At 54.7% G+C, this 20983-nt stretch overlaps 1 protein-coding gene across 10 annotated transcripts in view; it reads right to left on the bottom strand.

The window, feature by feature from the left end:
• TOGARAM2 (TOG array regulator of axonemal microtubules 2) overlaps positions 1 to 20983 on the bottom strand; it is a 66122-nt gene that overhangs the window by 18819 nt on the left and 26320 nt on the right. For 6 of the 10 annotated variants that reach the window (XM_036903594.2, XM_057497305.1, XM_057497306.1 and 3 more), the window contains 12 exons: positions 17900 to 17946; positions 16291 to 16457; positions 14029 to 14179; positions 13635 to 13799; positions 11466 to 11619; positions 11175 to 11280; positions 10192 to 10427; positions 8186 to 8344; positions 4491 to 4608; positions 4009 to 4103; positions 2344 to 2536; positions 1239 to 1455 (listed from right to left, as the gene is read on the bottom strand). In XM_036903594.2, the coding sequence (XP_036759489.2) occupies positions 1239 to 1455; positions 2344 to 2536; positions 4009 to 4103; positions 4491 to 4608; positions 8186 to 8344; positions 10192 to 10427; positions 11175 to 11280; positions 11466 to 11619; positions 13635 to 13799; positions 14029 to 14179; positions 16291 to 16457; positions 17900 to 17946 (1808 nt within the window). Of the gene's footprint in view, positions 1 to 1238; positions 1456 to 2343; positions 2537 to 4008; positions 4104 to 4490; positions 4609 to 8185; positions 8345 to 10191; positions 10428 to 11174; positions 11281 to 11465; positions 11620 to 13634; positions 13800 to 14028; positions 14180 to 16290; positions 16458 to 17899; positions 17947 to 20983 lie in introns of those variants that run through there. The other 4 variants (XM_057497308.1, XM_057497309.1, XR_008995894.1 and 1 more) reach the window with 3 other exon arrangements.

The raw sequence follows: 20983 nt of genomic DNA on the forward strand, positions 1-20983 counted from the left end.
TATGAACTTGAGAGGCAGAAAAGGGCCTGACCAGGCCTTTGATTTGTCACGGAAACTTTTGGAGGCTCCAGCCAAGGACGCACTGCTGTCCTGCCCCAGGGAGCTGGGTCAGGCCAGGGTGTGGGCTCGGGGAGGAGGCGGGAGTGGGCCAGGCTGTGCTTCCAGCCTCTCCATGGGGATGTTCCGCGGGGCCCCAGGGCAGGACATTGCTCCATGCTCATCAGGGCACAGCCACAAGGCAAACAAAAGCCATTTTGAGATCATAAGCTGCCTTACATCAAGGCAAGACTGGTTGTGAAAACTCATGGTTCTACTGTTATGGACATAAGTCTACTCATGGCTACGTTCTCACACACACCGGAGGTTTTGAACTTGTACTTCAGTCTGGGTACTAGATACACCAAATGTCACGTCCTAATCATCTATGAAGAGAATGGAGAACAGAATACACCAAAAATCCCACCTGATGTTTGAGGACCAAGACGTGAAACTGCAAAGCACAGAAGGAGCCGTCACTACCTTTCCTGGTGTGAACTCCCCCCTTTATTCCTCCGCTCCTCCCTGGCGCCGCTCCCCACTGCCTCCCCACTCCTCACCCCAAGCCCCGGTCCCAAACAATCTTGCTGTAAGGCAACTCTTGCCCATTCCACACTCAAAAAGCCAGTGGGGCTCCAGCCTAACTCCTGTGCCAATCAGGGTGGCCCATCACCTGGGCCTGCCCACCCATCAACTTTGTCCTCCCCAACAGGCTTGCCCAGCTGCCTCGCCAGCATCCTGCCTGGTCCCCAAACAAGCCACATCTACTGCTACCATCTCTACAACTAAAAAAAACTGCTGGCAACGCTTCCCACCTCCTTCCTGGCAATCTGACCTATTTTGTCTTCAGTGCCCTACTGGCTCAGTCACTATGGTGCTATGTGACCCTGGGTGAGTCACCTCCATCACGGGTACTATGAGGAGGGAAGACTAGATCATCTCCACATTTCCTGCATGTGTAACCACCTAAGACACACAGGTGGATGCTACACGGAAAAGCCTGCCAACCAAGAATCTCCGAGGCCTTGGGCTGCCGGCCACTGCCCCATGCAGCCCCCAGGGAAACATTTGCCACCCAGTGCCTTGTGCTGCCCTGCTGACTCTCAGGCAGGAAGGGCGGGGCAGGCCCTCCCACCCTGGGGAAGAACCAGGGAGGAGCCATGCCCCCAAGAGCCACTGCGGGGGCTGCAGCGGAGGCTCACCCAGACTCTCCATCAAGGCGTCCAGTGCGGTCCCTGCAGCGGAATACACCCCCACGCTCTTGGAGTTGAGGTTGTCTGCCACTGCGATGATGATGGACAGCAGCATGGGGAGCAAGCTCTCTTTGAGGAGGGGGATCATCTTGGCAAGCGACTCCAGTGCCCACTGGTTCACTTTCTTGTTGGAATCCTGAAGCCTTGGGGTGAAAGCATCAAAGACCTATTGAGGGAACAGAAACCAGGAGCCCATGGGAACCCAGGCTGGGAGGAGTCCTACAGCCCTGCCACCCTTGGCAGGGGCTCCTCCTGCCTCCCTGCCATCCAGCCTATGCCGGAACATCCCCAGTGACAAAGCTCACCTCCTCAAAAGGGGAGGGGCGAGAGGGGAAGAACGGCCATGTATCAAGCATTCCTGTGCAAAGCATCACGGGCATCCTATTAGGTACTCAGCACTCCCCCTTTCATGGGATGATCTTAACAACCCATGAGGCATGTGTTCTCATCCTCAGTTTACCATTAAAAACAAAACAAAACAAAAACTGAGGCTTAAAGAGGTTAAATGACTTGCCCCAGAGCACACAACAAGTAAGAAACTTGGGTGGACACACAGGTCTGCTGATTTCAAGCCTCTTAACTACTCTGCTCCATGGCTTGCCTGTAAGCATCCTTTCTCCCAGGAGAAGCAGGCACCTGCCCTAGGTCCCAGCCTGTGGAAGGCCTGTGCCTATCCTGACCCACCCAGCCAGCCAGCCTGGCCCATTTGCCTGGCCAACCACAACCCAAAACCTCAAGCACATAGCTAGTCTAGGAGCTGCCCTCAGCCTTGGCATTCTCCACCTCTACCCTCCTCTCCACAGACCTGCTAGAGCCCTGAGGCATGCCCAGGACATCTCTGAGTGGTCCCTGACAGGAGGCAGTGCCCTCAGCCCCTCGGCCACTTCCAGGCAGGCTGCAGTGTTACCAAGGCAACTGGATGGCATGTGCTTGTCAGACTCTCTTTACTCTGACGGGTCTGGCACAAGGTCCAACCCTGCTCCGGATTTTCCAAACTGAAGTTGCATCCACAGGGAAGAGACAGGTGGACGGGCAGGGGTGGGGCAGGGCTCACCTGGACCAGGTTGGCGGTGACGAGCTCAGGCTTGGCCTTGCAGTGCTCCAGGAGCCGCCCCACGCCTTCCATCCGGGACTGGTACTCTTTGGCCTCCAGCAGCCGCATCACCTCCCGCAGCTGCTCGCCCATCGCCAAGCCACCCCGCAAGGAGGAGCGCAGCCCCACGGGCCGAGGGCCATTGAAGCTGAGCCTGTGGGAGGAGTGGCTGACCTGGGCAGCCCCCAGGGATCGACACACCTCTTGTCCCATGCCCCCTCCCACAGACAGGTGGGGCTGAGACGAGAGGTCACCTGCAGCTTAGTCCCTCCCCACTGCTGAATATCCTGGCCTCGGAACTCTGGAAATCCTGTCCTCAGGGGACAATAAAATGGCTCCCTGGAGCCCCATCCCCTTGTCAGGGGGCACAGCTATCTTTTCCTGCCTTTATTTTTCTCTTTTCAGAAACCATGTGAAGAATGGCCATGGGGAGGAGAGAGGGAGGGAATGGGTGGGAATCCAAAAAAATGGCTGGTGCATGTTTAGTCTAAGAGTGGGGGACAATCTTGCCAGGTGCCTTCATCCCGGCCCCTGGATGGTGAGGCCCTGCCCACTCCTCCAGTAACTAGGGGAATGTTAAGAAGCCATGATCTCTTCCACTGGGGTCCCATGCCCACCGTGTCTATCCCCTGGCCCATTCTGGGTGGCATGAGAGCACTTACAGAACTCCTCTCTCCCATCCCAACTCAGAGCCTGGGTCTTTGACTCATGCCCCACACCTGGGTCCCAACTGCCAGAGGCCGACGTCATTAATTCTGTCACTCTTTGGCTACTGCATGCCAACAGCTAGCTGGGCACTGAGCATAATGAGGTGAGAGACACGGGCTTTGCCTGAATGAGCTCACAGACCCATGCGAGAAGGGCTGACAGGGGACTGGAGCACAGGGGCTGTCTGCTCCCTCAGAAGACAAGGGGCACAGTGTCAGGGAGCTCTGAGAGGCGGTGACAGGTGAGCTGAATCTCCTGGAATCGTGTACAGCAAGTAGGCGTGTTTAGGTGCCCACCTTAGGTGCAAGCACAGCATAAGGCAGAGGAGGGAGAGAGAACATGCAGGGGCAGGGAACAGAGCTGCCCTGCTCTGGCCCAGAGAGGATGTGCAGGGAGGAGAGCAGGAAGCTGTTCCTTTGAGAGGCGGGCAGGGCGCTTCCCTGGGAGCCAGGGGGTGGAGGGGGCTCAGATGCGCTCTTCCCAGGGCGCTGCAGAAGTGTTTCAAGTTTCAGGCATAGGAGCGGCCATTGGATTTCTGCTTGGTCTCTCACTCCTCCTCACACCCATCCTCCAGCCCCTTGGCCTGTCCTTCTCATCTGCCTTTGCCCCAAATCTGCCTCTAAATTAGTCCCCATCTGGCCACTCTGATGCTGAAAGAATCTGATGCTCTAAGTGAATGGAGAAGTGCTGAGCTCACGGACAGCCCGCCTTCAGCACGCCCCACCTGTACGAGGAGAACTGCACCCCACCTACCCAGACTGCAGGAACCAACCTCTGCGGAAAAGGCTCCTGATCCCAGGGTTTGGTCTCCTTGGGATTTGGGTGGGGGAGCACGTCCTACACATTCACCCATGCATGTTGCAGACACAACTAGGTCTCAGGCGCAGCCCAGATCCACACACCCTCCCAGAGCCACACCTGTCCTCGCTGGGCAGCCCGTTCTCACCCACCACCAGACTTCTTGACACCTTGTGGCCTTTAGCAGATGGAAGTTCATCTCTATCTTCAATTCCCTTGGAAAATACACAGAGAACATGAGCCAAAGGGGTGGCCCTCTGGGGAAATGCCGGATACTCCAGCCTAGACCACAAGAAGAAGAGCCCCTTCTCCCTGGGAGAGCTTCAGAGGGCACAGCTGAGTGTTCCAGGGCACTGGCAGGCAAGGCAGGGGTCAAGATCCCCACTCAACTGATGGAGGTGTGGGCAGCCAGGGAGGCGCAAAGGACAGAGGTGGTGGGGGCAGGGCCAGGTACCAGCACAGGGAGAGGAAATCACATTTATCCCACCTGGCAGGAGTAGTGGGTGAAATTAAAGCCTCTCCCCACTTCCCTGACTGGCATGACGGCTGCCAGGCTCAGCTCTGATCCCCACCCCTGACCCACGCACACCTCACTGACTTACCCGCTGTTTAATGGCCGCCATGACCTTCTGTAAGTCATGAGATGGGAGAGACTGCTTCAGAAATGCATCAAACTTTGCGTTCGACATCAAGATATTCACCATCTTCCGTCCATAAAACCTGCCAGAGGAAAAAGAGCAAGAGGAAGAAACAGCCACAGAAATGCATCATAAATCTGCTTTACAGATTTACATGAGTTTTCTAATTACACTAAGAGAGGTTTTAGTAATTTTTCTAAGTTTCATAGTAATCGCTACTCAGTTAAAAACTAGATTCCTGAAAGAATATATATCGTTCCTAATCCATTACCAAGAGAAAACCACTATTACATTTTTACATATTTTCTTACAGTCTTATATTTCAGTTGGTATCAGAATGCATATACAACTTGTATCTAGCTTTGTTCACTTTATCATTAACTATCTTCCCATGTCATCCTTTTTAATGGCTACAGAATATTCCATTGGGTGCCTATTTACCAAAATGTGCTTAACTTTTTTCTAGCTTGGGACATTTAGAAGTCTCAGCATGGATGCTGTGGGGCAATATAGGAAGGAGCAGATAGAGGTGGGGAGGGGGAAGGAATCAAGGAGGGCCTCATAGAAGAGGTGTCCCTTGGGTTGGGACTCAAAAAATGAGTAGAAGTTTACAAGTGAGGCAAGACTGGGGACTAAGTGTCAGGAGGGAGTCATTCCAGGGCCCATAAGGCAGTCTGACATGTTAGCAGGCGTGTGGTAAACCTAGGATTACCATATTTCACTCAACCTGAGATTCCACTGATTGTAAAATGCACCATTAATTTATTTTCCACTAAGGAAAACAGAAAAAGAAAGTCCTGGCAATTTCTGCTGCCTTCAGTGACAATGCCCCGTGTGTGAAGTCATCCCTTTTACATGCGAGTTCAGAAACAGAGGTAACGTTGCTGTGTTCCTTCTTTCTTAAGTTGGGCAAAGTACTTGGTGGTTGCTTTCTTAAAAAAATGTGGAATTTTGGTCTTTCCTTCAGCAATGACTGTTGGCGTTACTATCTAATATATGCCCCACCACACTATCCATGCCTTTTCTCATACACAGTAACTTTTCATTTCAATGCCAAATAATCGTGTAATATTTCTAACACATTTTAAATAGCAATTAAACTCAACAAGTCCCCATAGAGCATCCACAGTGACCTCTTAAAACAAATGTAAAAGTCAAACAAGCACAGAAAGTCTCATAGTATAGTTCCTACCATGCAAACTATAATTCAAAGGTTTATACTATGAGCAACAATAACCAAGTATGCAAATATGCCAAAAGGAAAACCCAAGTCAAAATTACTGCCTGGCCAACAGCACCCGTGAGACACCTCTGATTGTATGATATAAAAATGTGGGGGAAATTGTGTGTCTTAAAATCAATGAAGTATGAAATTCCCCATTTTGCATCTTAGATGACTCAGTAAATAGTAGTGGCTTTTAACATTAGAGGGAATACAGCCGGAGAAACAGGCTTATGGAGGTGACACTGCAGATGACAGGGGGACATCCTGGCGATGAGTCCAATGGAGGCATTAGAGATTCAGGACTGATGCTCAGAGAGGGGTGCAGGCAGGAGCACAACATGGGGAAGTGTCTGAGTTTGCTGGGGTTGGAGCCAAGGGACGCGGTAACATGGCTCAGGGAAAGTCATAGAGGGGGAAGACACTCCTGCGGCCCCCTCAGTCAGAGCGCAGGGGAGGTGGGCAATGGCCACAGCGGACAAGGAGAACCTGGGGATGCAGTGCCATGGAAACCGGGAAACACAGGGGTCCAGGGAGGAAAAGAAGTGTAGCCAACATCAACCAGGGCAGAATGGAGGGGGGATGAGATCTGGAGAGATGGTAGATCTGAATTTTCATCCCCCTACCAACAACTAAAACAAACCAACCAAAAACTCCTACTTCCCCACCAGTAGTCCTCATTTCAGTAAATGCACTGTCATTCACCCGGGTGCTCAGTTGAAAAACCTAAGCATTAATTTTGATTCTTCTTTGAAAGCCTCACCACCGACACCCTGTGAGCTCTGCCTCCAAATCATACCCCAGTCTGCCTCTCCTCTCCCTACTGCCAGCCTCCAGTTCCTCTCGTCTGGACTGTGAGTGGCCACCTGCCTGGTGTCCCTCCTCCATCCTGGTCCCCTCCCCTACTATAAGGCCTCTACTAAGCAGCCAGAGAGATTTTTTTAAAAATCAAAACGCTAGCAAGCATATGAAGAAACACGGACTCATTAGTACCCAGGGGAAAAGCACTCTGAGAAACATTGAGCTGGCACTGTTACCCATTAGATCAGAAAAAGTTAGAAAGCCAGATATAGCAAGGTTGTGAGGATACAGGCACCTTGGGCACTGCAGAGGTGGGAGAGAGGGGTACAGTATTGGGGGCAGAGAGGCACAGCATGCAGGGTGGGGGCCAAGGAGCACAGCAGGCAGCGGGGAGGCCAAGGGGTGCAGCATGCTTGAGAGCTCCTAACAATGCTCAGGCTTAAGTGGACATGGGCCCCTACACACAGCCCTGCTCCCAGGCACATTCCCAAGGACATTCCCCTGGGCTGTGTCCAGGGGGCACATTCAGGGGGATGTGATGTGTGGCACTGTGGCAGTGGGACTGTGGGAAGCAAGCATGCATTGCATCCTGCCAGCGCTGCCTCACACTGTCCACAAGAATGCACCACCTGGGACACAACACAGTGCACAGTGTAGACGTGGCCCCTGGGGCAGTACTGGCGTGGTGTGGTCTCCAGACATGGTGATAAGATGCCATGAACCGAGGAGTGTCATTAACTGAACACCACCCCATCTTCTGAAGATGGTTAATCAGATTCTATCACTCTCCTGCATAAAACCATCTAATACTCCCCACACGCTTACTAAAAAATACTCCAATGGCCTCTGGTCACAAGCAAACCAAAATCCCAACTCCTGACGGAGGCCCGTGAGGCCCTGCCTGGCCCGGCCCGGCCTCTCGGCCTCGGCGCCCACCACTCTGCCTCTCTCACTGTGTTCTGTGCAGCCTGGCCCTTCTCTTCCTTGAACACCGAGTTTACACTGGGTCCTTGCCGGGACGCCAGCCCCCAACTCCCTCCAAGAGTGGCTCCTCCCAGCCATCAGCTCTCCACTCAATGTCACTCCTCAGAAGGATGTGCCTGCTCTCACCCTGACCGAGCCTCCACCCCATTCTCCACCGCATCTTGTTCTTTTTTTCCTTTATATCCCTTATCTGTCCTTCAAACTATCACAACTATCTATTTGTTTATTAGCCTACAACCTGAAGAGGAGGTCAGCTCCAAGACAGCAGAGGCCTAATTTTCCCTACTCACTGCTGTATCCATAATGATGAAGAGTGCTCATTAAATGTCTTCTGAAAAAATGAACTAATGGTCTTTCTGAGAATGGAACAGGGGTGGGTCAGGAACAAGCGCAAGGCTGAGGTGGCTAGAGGGGGAAGAGAAGGAGAGAAAGTGGACACAGGAGTGCTGCTCAATCCCCAGAGGCCAGCTGTGCCGGTGGAGATGGGGCGCGGGCTGTAAGGAAAGGACAGCGCTTCCGTCCACCTGACTGTGCCTCTGCATGATCCCAGGGAAGCTGAGCTGCATGGCCAGGGCCCTCAGGGCTCGCCTGTCGCCTTACCCACCCTGAGCCAGCTGGGTGAGCAGCCCCCAGGCCCCTGGCCCTGCATTACCTGGTGTCCTGGTTGGAGTCCTGGGCCAGCCTCACCAGGTTGTGCATCAGCATGTCTGTGCTGTCCCTGGGGCCAGACAGAAGCTTCTCGGCGCCAATCTGCTCCAGGATGACTGACAGGTGCTCGGCAGTGCACTTCCGGACTGAGGGGTTTCGGTGGCTGGAAGAAAACACAGTCACAGTCAAGAACTCAGCCAAGGAATGGGGTGAGGGGGTCCCCAGAGTGGCATCCATGGGCCTACAATTGTGCATCCATATTTCATGCCATGATGAGCAACAAAATGTGTTCTGTGTGACTACAGTGAATCTTCTAGGAAACGACAGTCACTTCCCAGTAACAGAACTAAGGATGCTGACGGCAGCGGGTGGGGACCGAGTATGGGGAGCCACTCTGTGTTCCGTGTTTGCAGATACTGTGCCCGCCATCTCTGTGCCTACCTGAGCTTGAATTCTGCCCTGTCCAAATTTCTCCACCTATAAAGAGCTCACCTTTTCTCCACCTAGAAAGAGCCCACCCAGTCAACAGCCCCTTCTCTGCCTCCTCAGCCTCAGGCAGACATTCCCTGGGGGCGACACTGTCCTTGTCCACAGGAAGAACAGGGGCACCCTTGTGGCCCCAGTCAGGATGGGAGCTCCCTGCAAACGGGCACCAATCTCCCTCTCCGCCAAATCCCCAGTGCCCCACTGGGGCCTGGCACATGCCGACACTTAGTGGGACTTGCTGCACGTTTGTTAAAGGGAATTGAGACAGGAGGAAGGGACAGGGGAGTAGTGGGTGATCTGACAACCATAACAGGAGGATCCTAAAATCTTACAGGAAAAACACACCAGGGTGTCTCCTCTTTCTTTTTCATCCCAGTGGAACACAAAGGGGGACACAAAAGGGCCCTCCCAGTTCAGGGTGATCCAGGCACCAGCACCGTGAGTGTCTGAATCCAAATCTGCTTTTTAGCAAGAACCCTGGGAATTCAAACCACAGCCCTGCTTGAGGCTCCCCAGAGAAGGACTGACCCAAGTTCTTGCAACATGATCAACTGCCTCAATTTGTGGGGAACACACCCTCCGAGCCAGGCCGCTCGCTAAGCACCTTCCACCGGCTCCCTCCTCAACTCCACATGCTAGTATTGCCATCACTTCGAAGCCGAGGCAAAGGGAGGAATCCAGAAAAGTCCCCAGCTAATAAGAGCCACAGAAATCACTCCATAAATGTTAGGTGGAGGCAGGCACTGTTCTAAGGGCTCATTCATGAATCGGCTCATTACTCCTTACCACCCCATGAGGAGTTACAGAGTTATTACCCCCTCTTATCCATCATTGTTATTCCCACTTTACAGACGGGGAAACTGAGGCACAGAGACGGTAAGTAACATCCAGGATGTGAACCCAGGTAACTGTAACATGGCAGCAATACCGAAGGCCTGCTGGCCGCCACAACCCGTCCTGGGGTCTGTGCATACGTGTTGTTTTGCCCTGTGTGTGAAGCGCTTGGGAAACGTTTTTGGTTTTGCTTTTGGTTTCGGTTTTCATGTAAGGGGAAAGCAGGTGTGGCTGCAGAAAGGCTCCAACAGCAGGCAGCCCCTTCCGCCTCCCCGGCAGAAAGCCACACAAGCTGAAGAATGAGATGCTGCCCCTGGCTCTCCTCACGGCCCAGATTCCATCAGGAGAACGCAGCTGCCCTGGGCGGGGGCAGGAGCTCCTCAGGCCCGGGCCACAGGCTGCCTCTACAGCCCTGTCTCCGGTGACCGTACCACAGCCACTCTGGGCTCCCTCGTCTGAGTGGAACAAAGCAGCTGTCCCTTCCCAGCTGGGGCTTGGGGCGGCACCTCACTGTGCCCAGTCTGACCCAGGAAAGGTGGGAGAGAGGCCCACTGGGAAGCGGGCTCTTCCTCCCCCAGCCAAATGCACGAGACACCTGCTCCATCTCCCTGGCCCTCCCCTCCCAGGGTCTCTCCCCTCGCCTCACCCTCCCAGACCACCCCACCCCTCAGACAACAGGCGGCCACATACTAGACTCCCGCTGAGGTGAGGGCCACCAGGGAGCGGGCAGGGGTCACATGCTCCACCATGGCCCCCAGCGACCGGTTGGCCGCTCTCTGGATGAACTCGCTGGTGTTCCCCATCTTCTGCAGCAGGCAGCGGGCGATCTCCTCGGCCTCCTGGTCCATACTCTTCTTCAAGGTCCGGAAGAGGTCTCCCAGGGTGCTGATGGCCAGGCGTGACACCTTGGAGCGGAGGTTGGTGACCTTGGAGAGAGATGGGAGAGGGCCCCTCAGCTCTGCTGGCCCTGCTAGGGCTCCAGACCATACAAAGCACGCGGCCCTGCACCGGCCCGGCCCGCTGCCTCTGCCTAGCCCTGGGCCCAGGCCGCGCCAGGCTGGCAGCAGGGACCCTGCAGCAGCTCAGGACAAAACAGCCCCACTTTTAACAAATGCTATTCTTGGTGTTATCATCACAATTATGAATTCCATCTGCAATCTGAAATATGAAATTTGTACACCACTTAGTCTTCAAAGCACCTACACAGATCATTTTCAGTTTGATCGTCACAAGTCCCCTACAGGAACAGTGTGTCCCCAAGGAGTGGGGCACAGCCTCCACATGGGATGACATGCACTTACTGTCTCCCTGGGCCCAGCGTAGGCCAAGCCCCAGCCCCATGGGAAGCACTCCAGCAGCCCAGAGCACTCCAGCCCTCCTCGGGCATTTGAGCACAGAGGCTGTGACAAACGGGCATAACAGACTCTGATCGCTCCAATACCCAGAGATTAGAAATGAGGAAACCCCAGGCCTCAGTTTGCCAATCGGAATAGTGGGTGGCCACCTCCTGTCTTAGTGACTGAGGGCTGAGAAATAAGAAGGGGTGCTCATGTCCCAGGGAGCTGTGGGCCCCTCGGCGGCTGCATGACCCACACTGAACAGCAGCACCAGGAAATGGGACTGGCTGGGGGCTGGGGCAGGTGCACAGTGCACAGGCTGTCTGGAGGCCTCACCTCCCCAGTCACGGCCAAGGACACGTCGTGCAGCCTCCCGGGGAGGACCTCAGAGTGACAGGCCACCAGGCGTCGGATGCTCACCAGACCCTTCTCCTTCATCTGCCTGAGATGCAAGTCCAGGACCTGTCACAGACAGGAGGGCAGGGAGGGGCCCCACTCCCTCTGCAGACCAGGAGGGCCCCGTCACCACCCCTCCCTGGCAGTTGCAGGGAGGGGGCAGCTGGGGCAGGAGCTGGTCTGCTGGGCTCCCCTGACCACTGGGGTGGGAAGGAAGACGCAACTCCTCACCAGTCGCTGCTGTCCAGGCACTGGAGGGCCTCCAGCAGCCCCAGCTCAGGGTTCGAGAAAGGCCTCAACTCCTTAAAGGCTCTGAGGTCCATCTCCTCCTCCTCTTCTTCCCATTCAGGAGACCCCAAAGTCAGCATGGCAGGTAATGAGTTAGCTGCACTCAAAGAACAGAAAAGGAATGGCTGCTTTCACCAGGGACTGAGGCCTGGCCGGCAGTGCAGCCCACCTCAGGGGGCCAGCAGGGAGAAGGGACAGGTGAGGCCCAGCACCACCCCGGGAGGCAGGGACACCACCTAACTCTACCCTTTGCTGTTGTTCCACTCCGGCCCTTGTACCCTGATTATCATAAACACACTGGTCTGTGTTCCGCTGCTGGATGTCGGGACATAAAGGCCAGCAGGCCAGTGGTCACGCTGGTCCTGCCCTGTCTGTGGTCGAGGCAAGGCACCTAAGTCTGTCAAGGAGAGACTCGCCTACTCACCCTCGTGGCCCTCTCACCTCATCCCCACCCAGCAGTCCTATCGTCAGCTTCCCCACCTTTGCCAGCCTTTTGTGAAGTTGCCCACAGGCAGGGAAGTGTTCACAAGGCAGACAGCAGAGCAGAAGCCGGGGAGCAACGGCTGGAGGACGCAGGGGGACAGTGGCTGGAGGACACCGGGGGGCAGTGGCTGGAGAAGCCAGGGAGCAGCGGCTGGAGAAGTGGGGGAGCAGTGGCTGAGCACCAGGCGCTGTAGCTAACCGGCACCTGCCTGGTCAAGGTGTGGCCACAGGGACTGGCAATAAGCAGGGATGTTGTTTAAAAATCAGATCATGTTTTCTAGGCTCTCCTTCCTTGGGGACAGATGCTAGAATCGTAAAATTCTAGAAGAGGAAGGCAGTAGAAAGGCCATCTGTAGCATCCAAAGCCTGAAGCCCGTCGCTGAGGCACCAGAGGCCCCAAGAGGCTGGGGGCCCCTCCCACCGTCCCTTGGCCCCTCTGTCGGCAGCGTCCCTCCTAATCCAAGCTCTCACTACCACCTCTCCCTTCCTGGCTGTTTCTCTTCAGAGGTTCATCTCCACAGGCATGATTCTCACTGTGGCCAGTGCAGGAGGCCCTGGGCAAACCTGAGTTGGGAGGCAGTCCTTTAGAGCCAACATAAAAAGACCTCATTCCTGGATTCTCTTCTCAGCTTTGCCATGGAATCAAAAGTCATCAGCCAAAGTCATAGTCCCTATAGGCCACCCTCATTTTGAATGACTCTGGGTGTCTGCATCTCAATTCTATTGTGTATCAAATGAGTGGGGTGGGTTAGATCATTGATATTTCCCAAGTGTCAACCATTCAATTACCACTTTCATGATTTTCACCATCTCTCTTCATTACCTGTACTTGTATTCATTCGGTACTTTTCCTCAAATCAACCCACTTTTCAAATCCTAAATAAGTTTATTCTGAAAGGAAATTTGTGTCACTACCATAACTGGTAAATGAATATTATTTGTCATAGTAGTGCCAGATTGAGACCTCCTATTTGAGGGGATCAAAAGAGCAGAAAGAGAATGCAGAAGATGTGAGTCAGTATCACTTCCGGCACCAGAATGGTGCTGTATTCCCGGGTCTGCCAGCCTGGTCCCCCCACATCCCCCACTTTAACCAGGCTGGTTATTTTCAAATACTCTTTAGTAACAAAATCTTTCCAGATGAAATCTCACATGGATGCCAAGTATACAAGAAGGTGAGGCAAAAAAGAGGCTCCTCTGGTAGAATGGGGACAGAGGCACCCCTGTCTCTTGACACCCTCCTGAGCACCAAGTCTGTAACCAGCCCTGTCCAGCCCTGACATCTTACGAAGCAACAGGCAGGACCCCAGGGTCTTGCCAGAACCCTCTCTTCCTTTTCCTGATGTTTCCAGCTACTTCCACGGTGCTCTTGCCCTGCATCTGCGGTCCTGGTGTACTGCTGAGCCCCCTAGGATGGGTAATCAATCACCAGCAGTTCCCTGGGTCCCCAGCCTGGGCCCCAGATGCTTTTGACTCCCAGACACTTTTCCTCTCTCTGTGGCAAGCTGACCACACCCCAGGCTGCCCCCGACTCTAACATGGGCAACAGGCAGAAGCAGAGCCATGCCCCAAAGCGTCCCAAGGCAGCAGAGCAAGAGGCACAGTTCCCCGCGTCAGTCTGGACCCCACCTGACGCATGACGGGCAAAGCCGGGCTCCTGCTTGCTGACAGGGATGCAGGGGAGTGAGGCCCGGTTGGCCCGCTTCCTCAGAGTGGAGCCGATGTTGTTTCTGCGTGGGCTGCTCAGCCCAGTGGGCACAGACAGGGTCCCGCTGCCCCGGAGGGGAAGGAGGCCTGTGGAGGCAGAGGAAGTCCTAGCCCCGCGCCGGGCCTGCCCTTCCCCAGCCCCAGTGTCCCCCTTTGGGAATGGGCCTTTCCAAGGTGCTGAGAGGCGGCGGGGCTCCCTGTCCAGGATGTCTTGGGATGGGGCAGGTGGGGAGGGGTGAACAGTGTCTCTTTTGGCCCAGATGTTGGCCAAGGGGCCTCCCCAGCCTGAGGGGATCCCACCCCAGACACTCCGCACCTTCCTTTGCCAAGGTTCTCTGGGAGACCAGGCTGTGGGAAGCTAGCTCCCGCTCCCTCTCGGGCTCCTTCACCCTCTGGAACAACTCCATCTCCTTCATCTGCTTCAGCCGCATCTTCTCCTGGGCAGACTTGGAAATGGTGACCTGGATCTGGCACAAGGTCAAGGTAAACTCCACCACCCGTGGGGACCCAGGTGTGCTCGCTGCACTGTCATCCAGTCAATCTTCAGGAACAGGAGCAGCTCCATGTGCCAATCATTGTCCCAAGAGGGAACAAACAACATGAAGGCCTTGCCCCCAGAGCGCCGTGGAGCGGGGAAGCAGCAAGCAGGCTGGCCTCCAACCAGACAATGTGCACCGGAGGGGAATAAGCAGCAGAGGGGCACAGGGCTTCGTTTTAGGTAGGAAGGCCCAGAGGGCTCCCTGGGAGGCGGAACTCCAGTAGAGACATGAAGTGAGGGGGCAGGCCATGCAGACTTCCAGGAGAGGTGTTCTAAGCAGAGGGAGGGCAGATGCAGAGGCCCTGACGCTGGCTGCGCTGGGTGGGGGTGGGGGCGGCGAGGAGCACCCACAGACAGCGGACGGCAGGACACGGGGTCCAGGTGGCAGGCGTGGGCGGAGCCACAGAGCTCTGGGCCCTGTGGTCCCTGGGGAGGACTTGGGCTCTTCCTCTGAAGGACACAGCCACTGGGGGTCTGAGCAGAGAAGGGATGTGATTGGACTTCAGCTCTTGGTGGAGGCCAGGGGATTTTCTAAATGTTGTCATGTTGTCATATAATTAATATATATATATATATATAGTTATACAATTAAACTGTTACTGGAGGTCAGGGGAAGGTCTGGGCTGAAGAAAGAATTTTGGGGTCCTCAGCATATGGATGGTACTTACTGCCATGGACTGGATCAGATCACAGAGGCCAGTATACACACCAGAGGCCAGAGATCTGAGCTCTGGGGGCCTCCAGTGTGTAGAAGTCAGAAAGAGGGGATGGAGTCAGCCAAGGACTGGGAAGGAGGGAGCTCTGATGTAGACAGAGAACCAAAAAGAAGCCATCCCCTTGCCCTGTCCCCAGGTGGGGACTTCAGGGAGGATGAGCCACAAAAGCTGCTGAAGGGCCAAGTGAGGAGACGACCAAGATGTACCATCCACGGGAAGGTGGAGGTCATGGCGACCTCCATGGGGGCAGTTTCCATGGGCCAGTGTGGACTAAAGCCCAACCGGAGAGGATGCAGGAAGGAATGGGTAGGGCAATGAGCAGTTATGTTCTGGTCTGCTTTTGTTTTCTTAAGGTAAAAGAATTAGCAGAGGGCTGAGATGCTATTAGGAATGATCCAATTTCAAGGAGACTGTGCTGAAGCAAGAGCAGGAGCGTGTGCTGGAGCCGGGGTACGAGCTGGACGGAGCTGAAACTGGAGGAGACGGTGGTGAGCGAATGGGCCGCTAGAAACCGAGATGCCGGTGGGGGTGAAGTTCTCTGCAGAGCCAAGAGCCACAGGACAACCGTGGGAGTGAGCGGTCAGGTGGGATGGGAGTGAGATCATTTCACGGCCCTGAATTGTTCTCCCTTTGTTTCGTGTTCTGTTGGCCCGGATGGAGTGGGAAGGTTGTGGGGCCTGGCCCTTCTCATCATCATCCCTGATCCCAGTCTTAACTGTACATGCACTTAGCAGGCCTTCAAGACATGTTTATGCCCTTTTATAGCTCTGTTTCGAAGAATAAGCACAGGCCCCTATCACACTGACTCTCCAAGTTTTATTAAATTCATCCAGACCAGGGAAGAGAATCATGTGGACCAAGGTCACCTTCGAAGTGCAAGGTATTTGTCAGCCTGTCAAGTGCAGCCTTTGGCTGATGCACCTCTGAGTCAGCTGCCTCTCAGTTGCTATCTTGGGTGTTGGTTCAAATTACTCGGCTTGGTTCACCTAAGCCCCTCTATACTCTCCCCCACATCCTGCTTCCTTCCGAGGTGTGACCTCCTTCTGCCCTCCCTTCCCCCCTCATCCCCGCCCCTCAGCTCCCCACTGTACTCTTCCTTTAGCCTAGCCTCCCCATCCCCAGCTTCCCCTCCTCTCTCGTCTCTCTCCCTTTCTTCAGCCCTCACCCCAAACCTGTCCACAGGTTCTAACCTTAAGCACTAGGGAAGCTGCCCGAGGGGCTCTCCTCAAGCTGGTCCTACATGTATATGTCTCAGAAACACGCTTGTGTTCAGCCAGTGGTCCACTCTGACCCCAACTTCCTCCTCCCCTTGATTTCCAGATACCTTGCTGTTGCTGCCCTTTTGCTCCACCTCTTTCAGCAAGGGGTGGGCATCTTTCGCATGGATGAAGGAGAAGGCGGTCAGTGTAGGAGCAGAATGAGATGAGGGCAGGGCAGGCTTCTCAGGGGCAGCAGACCTGTCTCTGATGAATGGGGCCAAAGGTTTTGGCTCTGAAGATTTAAGAATAAGAATGGAGGTGAGGTCAGCCAGCACCCTGAAGCAGCAGCAGTCCCTTTGGGCTGCCTCTGAGGCTCTATGACCCTGTAGTTTGTGCCCAAGCCCTCTACCCTCAGTTAAGTTTACTCTACAGGGCGGCACTAGCAGGCTTTGAGTGGCTGCCTGAGAACCAACATCATCCTCTTTTCATTCCCTCATTCATCCATTCATTCAACAATTACTACATACTTCATTCTAAGACGAGGGAGGGAGGGAGGATGCCAGGTAGGAAACAGGAGTGGATCTGTTATCTAAGACGTTTGAGATATTTCCTGAGAATATAAGTCTGTCTTACCTGGGAGGTGTGTACCTCAGGAAGGGTAAAAACCAAAACGAGCCCACTGACCATTTTATACACCAGGCACCTGCCTGAGACTATGACACAGCATGAAGGGGCCAGAGAACGGACCCATGCCTGCCCAACCCTCTCTCATTTTACAGAGAAGCTGAGACCCAGCAACCTTCCGACGCTCTTGTGATTGAGAAAACACAAGTTCATTTCCAGATGACCTTCTGTATTCTTCCAATCAATGGATTTTCAAAGTACCTTTCTTATTATGGAGTCAGGGTGGGCTCAGGTTCATTAGTGTTTTCTTAATGAAAGAAGGTTAACTGGGTTTCCTTGCTCACAAAGTTTGGAGCTCCCTGAACTTGGGTGAACCTGCAAAGCAGGGGTTCTCTGGGATGGAGTCGCCATTTGAGGGTGTCTAATGTTGGAAAGGACGTCTTGAGTTTGGGGCCTACTCAGGCTCCCAGGTCACTCGAGACCTCTGGGTGGCCCATGCCTTCTGCCAAGTATTCTTTTGCTCAGTGCAAGGAGCACCCAGAGACCCAGGGGAAGGATCAAGGGCCAAGGGGGAGGCAGGGGAAGCCCCCATCTGCCTAGGAGTCAGAGGCAGGGCAGAGGGCACAGGTGTCCGGGTGCCAGGTGACCATAGCAAAGACTGCAGAAATGCTGCAAGATTTGGGGAAGCTGGGTGAGGGGTCCCCTGCCTCCTGCCAGTCAGCGCAGCAGCTGCCCCCAGCGCCCACCACCCATGGCCCAGGCCGAGGGTGCTCCACCCGGGCCCCTCACCCAACCTGCCCAGGGCTCAGCTGCCATCCTCTCCACAGAGTATGATGGTCAGGCTGGAGGGCCTTCTCCTCCCTCTGCTAAAGCTCTCTCAGCCCCAGCCTCCTGCCGGCCACCTGTCTCACTTCTGGCCCCGCTCCCCTGACACTGAAACCTTCCGGGACCAGCTGAATAAGGGGTTTGCAGGCTGTGGCTTAACCTTCCACTCTGTCTGGCAAAGAGGATCTGCTTTACTTGCTTAAACAGCAGGGGCCAGCAGCACAGTGGGTCAAAAGCACCAGCTTCAGAGCCATCATCACAGGGCCGTGCAGGAAGAGTACGTACCCAGAGACTGAGGGGTCTTCTCCTGAGGCCCACTCTCCAGAACCAATCTTAAAAGAACGAGGGAGAAAAAAGCACCATGAGAGATAGCAAGTAAGAGCTACTGCTGTGAGGGGCCCAGGCTTGCTCCAGGACAGGGCGACAGCCGAGACGGGGAGAGAACGGAGGGTCTGTGCGCAATCCTCTAAAGAGGCCCTTGGCCAGGGCTTCTAAGCTGCAGGAGATGCAGCTCCTTCCACAAACTCGAGGGCAGGCTGACCGGCAGGCCTGGCCAGGTGGGGTGTCTAGACACAGCTCTGAGCCACAGTCTCTGGCTACACAGCGTGTCAACCCCTGCTGTGACCGCAGGAAAGTACCTGCAGCAGAGAAGGGCTACATCTCCTCCCAGCTCAGAGCAGGCTGAGCGCAAGTCCTCCCGACTGCCTGCACTCCAGGAGAGCTCAGGGAGCCCTAAACTCCTCCTCCTCACAATAGTAATCCCCACTCCCCCGCCCACGGGGTCTAGAGGGCCTGACCCCCTTTGCTGCTGATGGGAAATCCTCACAGTTTTATACTAGAGGCTCAATCCCAAACTACCCACAGGAAGGGAAGATGGGGCATTCCCCACACTGGTTTTAACTGTAACCTTTTAAACAGGCAGCACCATTTAACCCCGTCCAGGAGGTATTTACTAAAGCCCCACTCTGCATGCAGCACTGCTCTGGACACTGGATAGAGCATCAGTAAGCAGCCCACAGTCCCTGCCTCACAAAGCTTACATTCCTGTGCAGACCGGTTGTGCGTTACTCCACGTGGATTTTCTCTGCCCACCAGGGAAGTGCACAGACATCAGACCCCCCCAGGGTGACAGGGTAACAAGCCACAACTAGAGGACAGGGACATAACATCCTGTGCTCTGACCTCAGGGACTCACTCAGCAGAACGGCCCAGGCCGTGGAGGGCCAGAGGAGAGCAGCAGGAGAGCAGGCTTGGACATGGTGCCGGGGCCCTCACCCCGGGGCACAGCAGATGGGCAGATATTTCTTACGTGGCTAACCCATGCCAGGTACCAAGCAGTGGAGCCACAGAGATTTTGCAATATGGCCCTTGCCCTGAAGTGCCCAAGTTAAAGAATAGAAATGAGGGTAAATAAAGGCTGAACAAATCAGTGGAAGGGAGGTGGTCAGGAAAACCGTGAGCCGGACACTGTGTGGACAATACAGAGGAAGCACTTCTGCTGCTCACCACCCTGTGGGAGACAGGAAGGACCGCCGAGCAGAGGTAGAGGTGAGGCTGGGGCTTGAAGAATGGAAGCGCTCGACGGGGGACAAGGGGGGCTGGGCGGTGTTGGGGCCACAGGGACGGAGGAGGGGAGGCCCTGGCCAGGGCTCTGCCCTTCCACGGGGGCATCTGTCTTTAAGTTGCTGGCACCGGGGAGTCAATAAAGGCAACATGCATGGACAAGGTGTATGCAGAGCAGGGGTGTAAAAATAAAAAATTAGAACGCAGAGCCGAGGCCTGCAGGGAGACAGGTCGGGAGCTGTGGGGAGTCCGGAGGGAGGCAGCCAGTGCAGACTGAGGACAGAGACGAGGCAGGAAAGGGCTGGCAGCTCCTGTACTTTTCTTGTTTAAGAAGAACCTGATGAGATGTGACAACCCGTTAGGAATAGGAGGCAGCCCAAACAGGAGTTGAAGAAGACGCGGAGACTGGAAGAACTAAGAGAATGCCTGCACCTTGCTGGAACTCGGGAGCCTGTGGGAGGGGGGCGGGCTTGGGAAGCACGAGGTGCTCCGTCTGCGATGGTGACGGTGGTCCACATCCCTCCCTCCCTGCCTCCCTCCCATGCTGGATCCGCTCAGCCATGAGGACCCTGGAGATGCCCACAGCAGGCGGGACTCCCGTCCCACGTGGAGCTTGACTCAGCGCAGAGCAGCGGATGCAGTACTCGCTCATCCCCATGTGATCTTGGAAGCCATCAGCACAGCTAAGAGTCCTCAAGGGAGAACAAGGAGATGGGAACAAAGGGCCTTGGGACACATCTCGGGAATGGCCACGTTCAAGGGACGGATGAAGGAGCGTGCACGGGAGACTGCCTGGACGGCCCAGAAGCAAGCATGCAGTACGGAAGGGGAGGAAGGAGAAGAGTTCCAGGACATCAGCTGTCTACACATGGACAGACGTCCAGAGCAATGAAAAGAGAGGAAAGGCCACTGCCCTGGGGACAGAGAGTCATTACAGCCACCAAGAAGGCCTCTCAGAGGGGAGGAGGGGGCGGGAGCCTGAGCAGCAGAGGGGGAGGAAGTGTCCCATGTGAGCAGGCAGAGGGTGATGGAGTGGGCCTCTGTTGAGGTGGCTGATGACAGAAATTGAGGAAGACTTCAAACCCAGGGTCAGGCCTATGGACAGGTTCCCACCCTCCCCAGGAGAAAGATGTGGACATGTGTACAGACGTACAGAGGGAAGGCAGCATGGGAGACAGAGTGAAGCTTGAGAGAGAGAGGAAATAAGCACCGCAGACCCCAAAGAAAGCGGACAGATGTCAGTCACATAAGAACTGGACTGTGACCTGTGCTGGGTGAGCCGGCCATGGGCTGTGGGCTGTTTGTCCCTGGCTCCATCTCTCTCTCTTTCTCACACACACATACACACATGCACACACACACACACACACACACACACACACACACACACACACACACACACATATACATACACCCTTGCTCCAACTTCAGTCTGGACTGACCACGAGGTTGTTCTTGGCCATCTGGAGAACACCTGTCCTGCTTACAGGCCATAAATCCATATTCACTACAGCACAGTGATCCTCCCAACCTTTTTGGGTATGAAGATTCCTTTTTAAGTCCAAAAGATTGTAGACTACCCACTCCAGCTTCCATACACATGATAATGCTTATATTATTAGTATCCATAATTTAAGAAAATACATAAAAGCAAATAGCTACCATAAATTCAATTAGAGCCTTAAATAATTTGTATTTTGTTCATCACTGCAGCAACCACATACATGGGGAAACTGATAGAAGACAGGGGCTGAGAGATTGTTTATTAAGCCCACACACTCCGCCCGCTGGAATAGAAAATCAGAG

The sequence above is a fragment of the Manis pentadactyla genome, chromosome 2 (assembly GCF_030020395.1).
Source record: "Manis pentadactyla isolate mManPen7 chromosome 2, mManPen7.hap1, whole genome shotgun sequence".
Classification (NCBI taxonomy): domain Eukaryota; kingdom Metazoa; phylum Chordata; class Mammalia; order Pholidota; family Manidae; genus Manis; species Manis pentadactyla.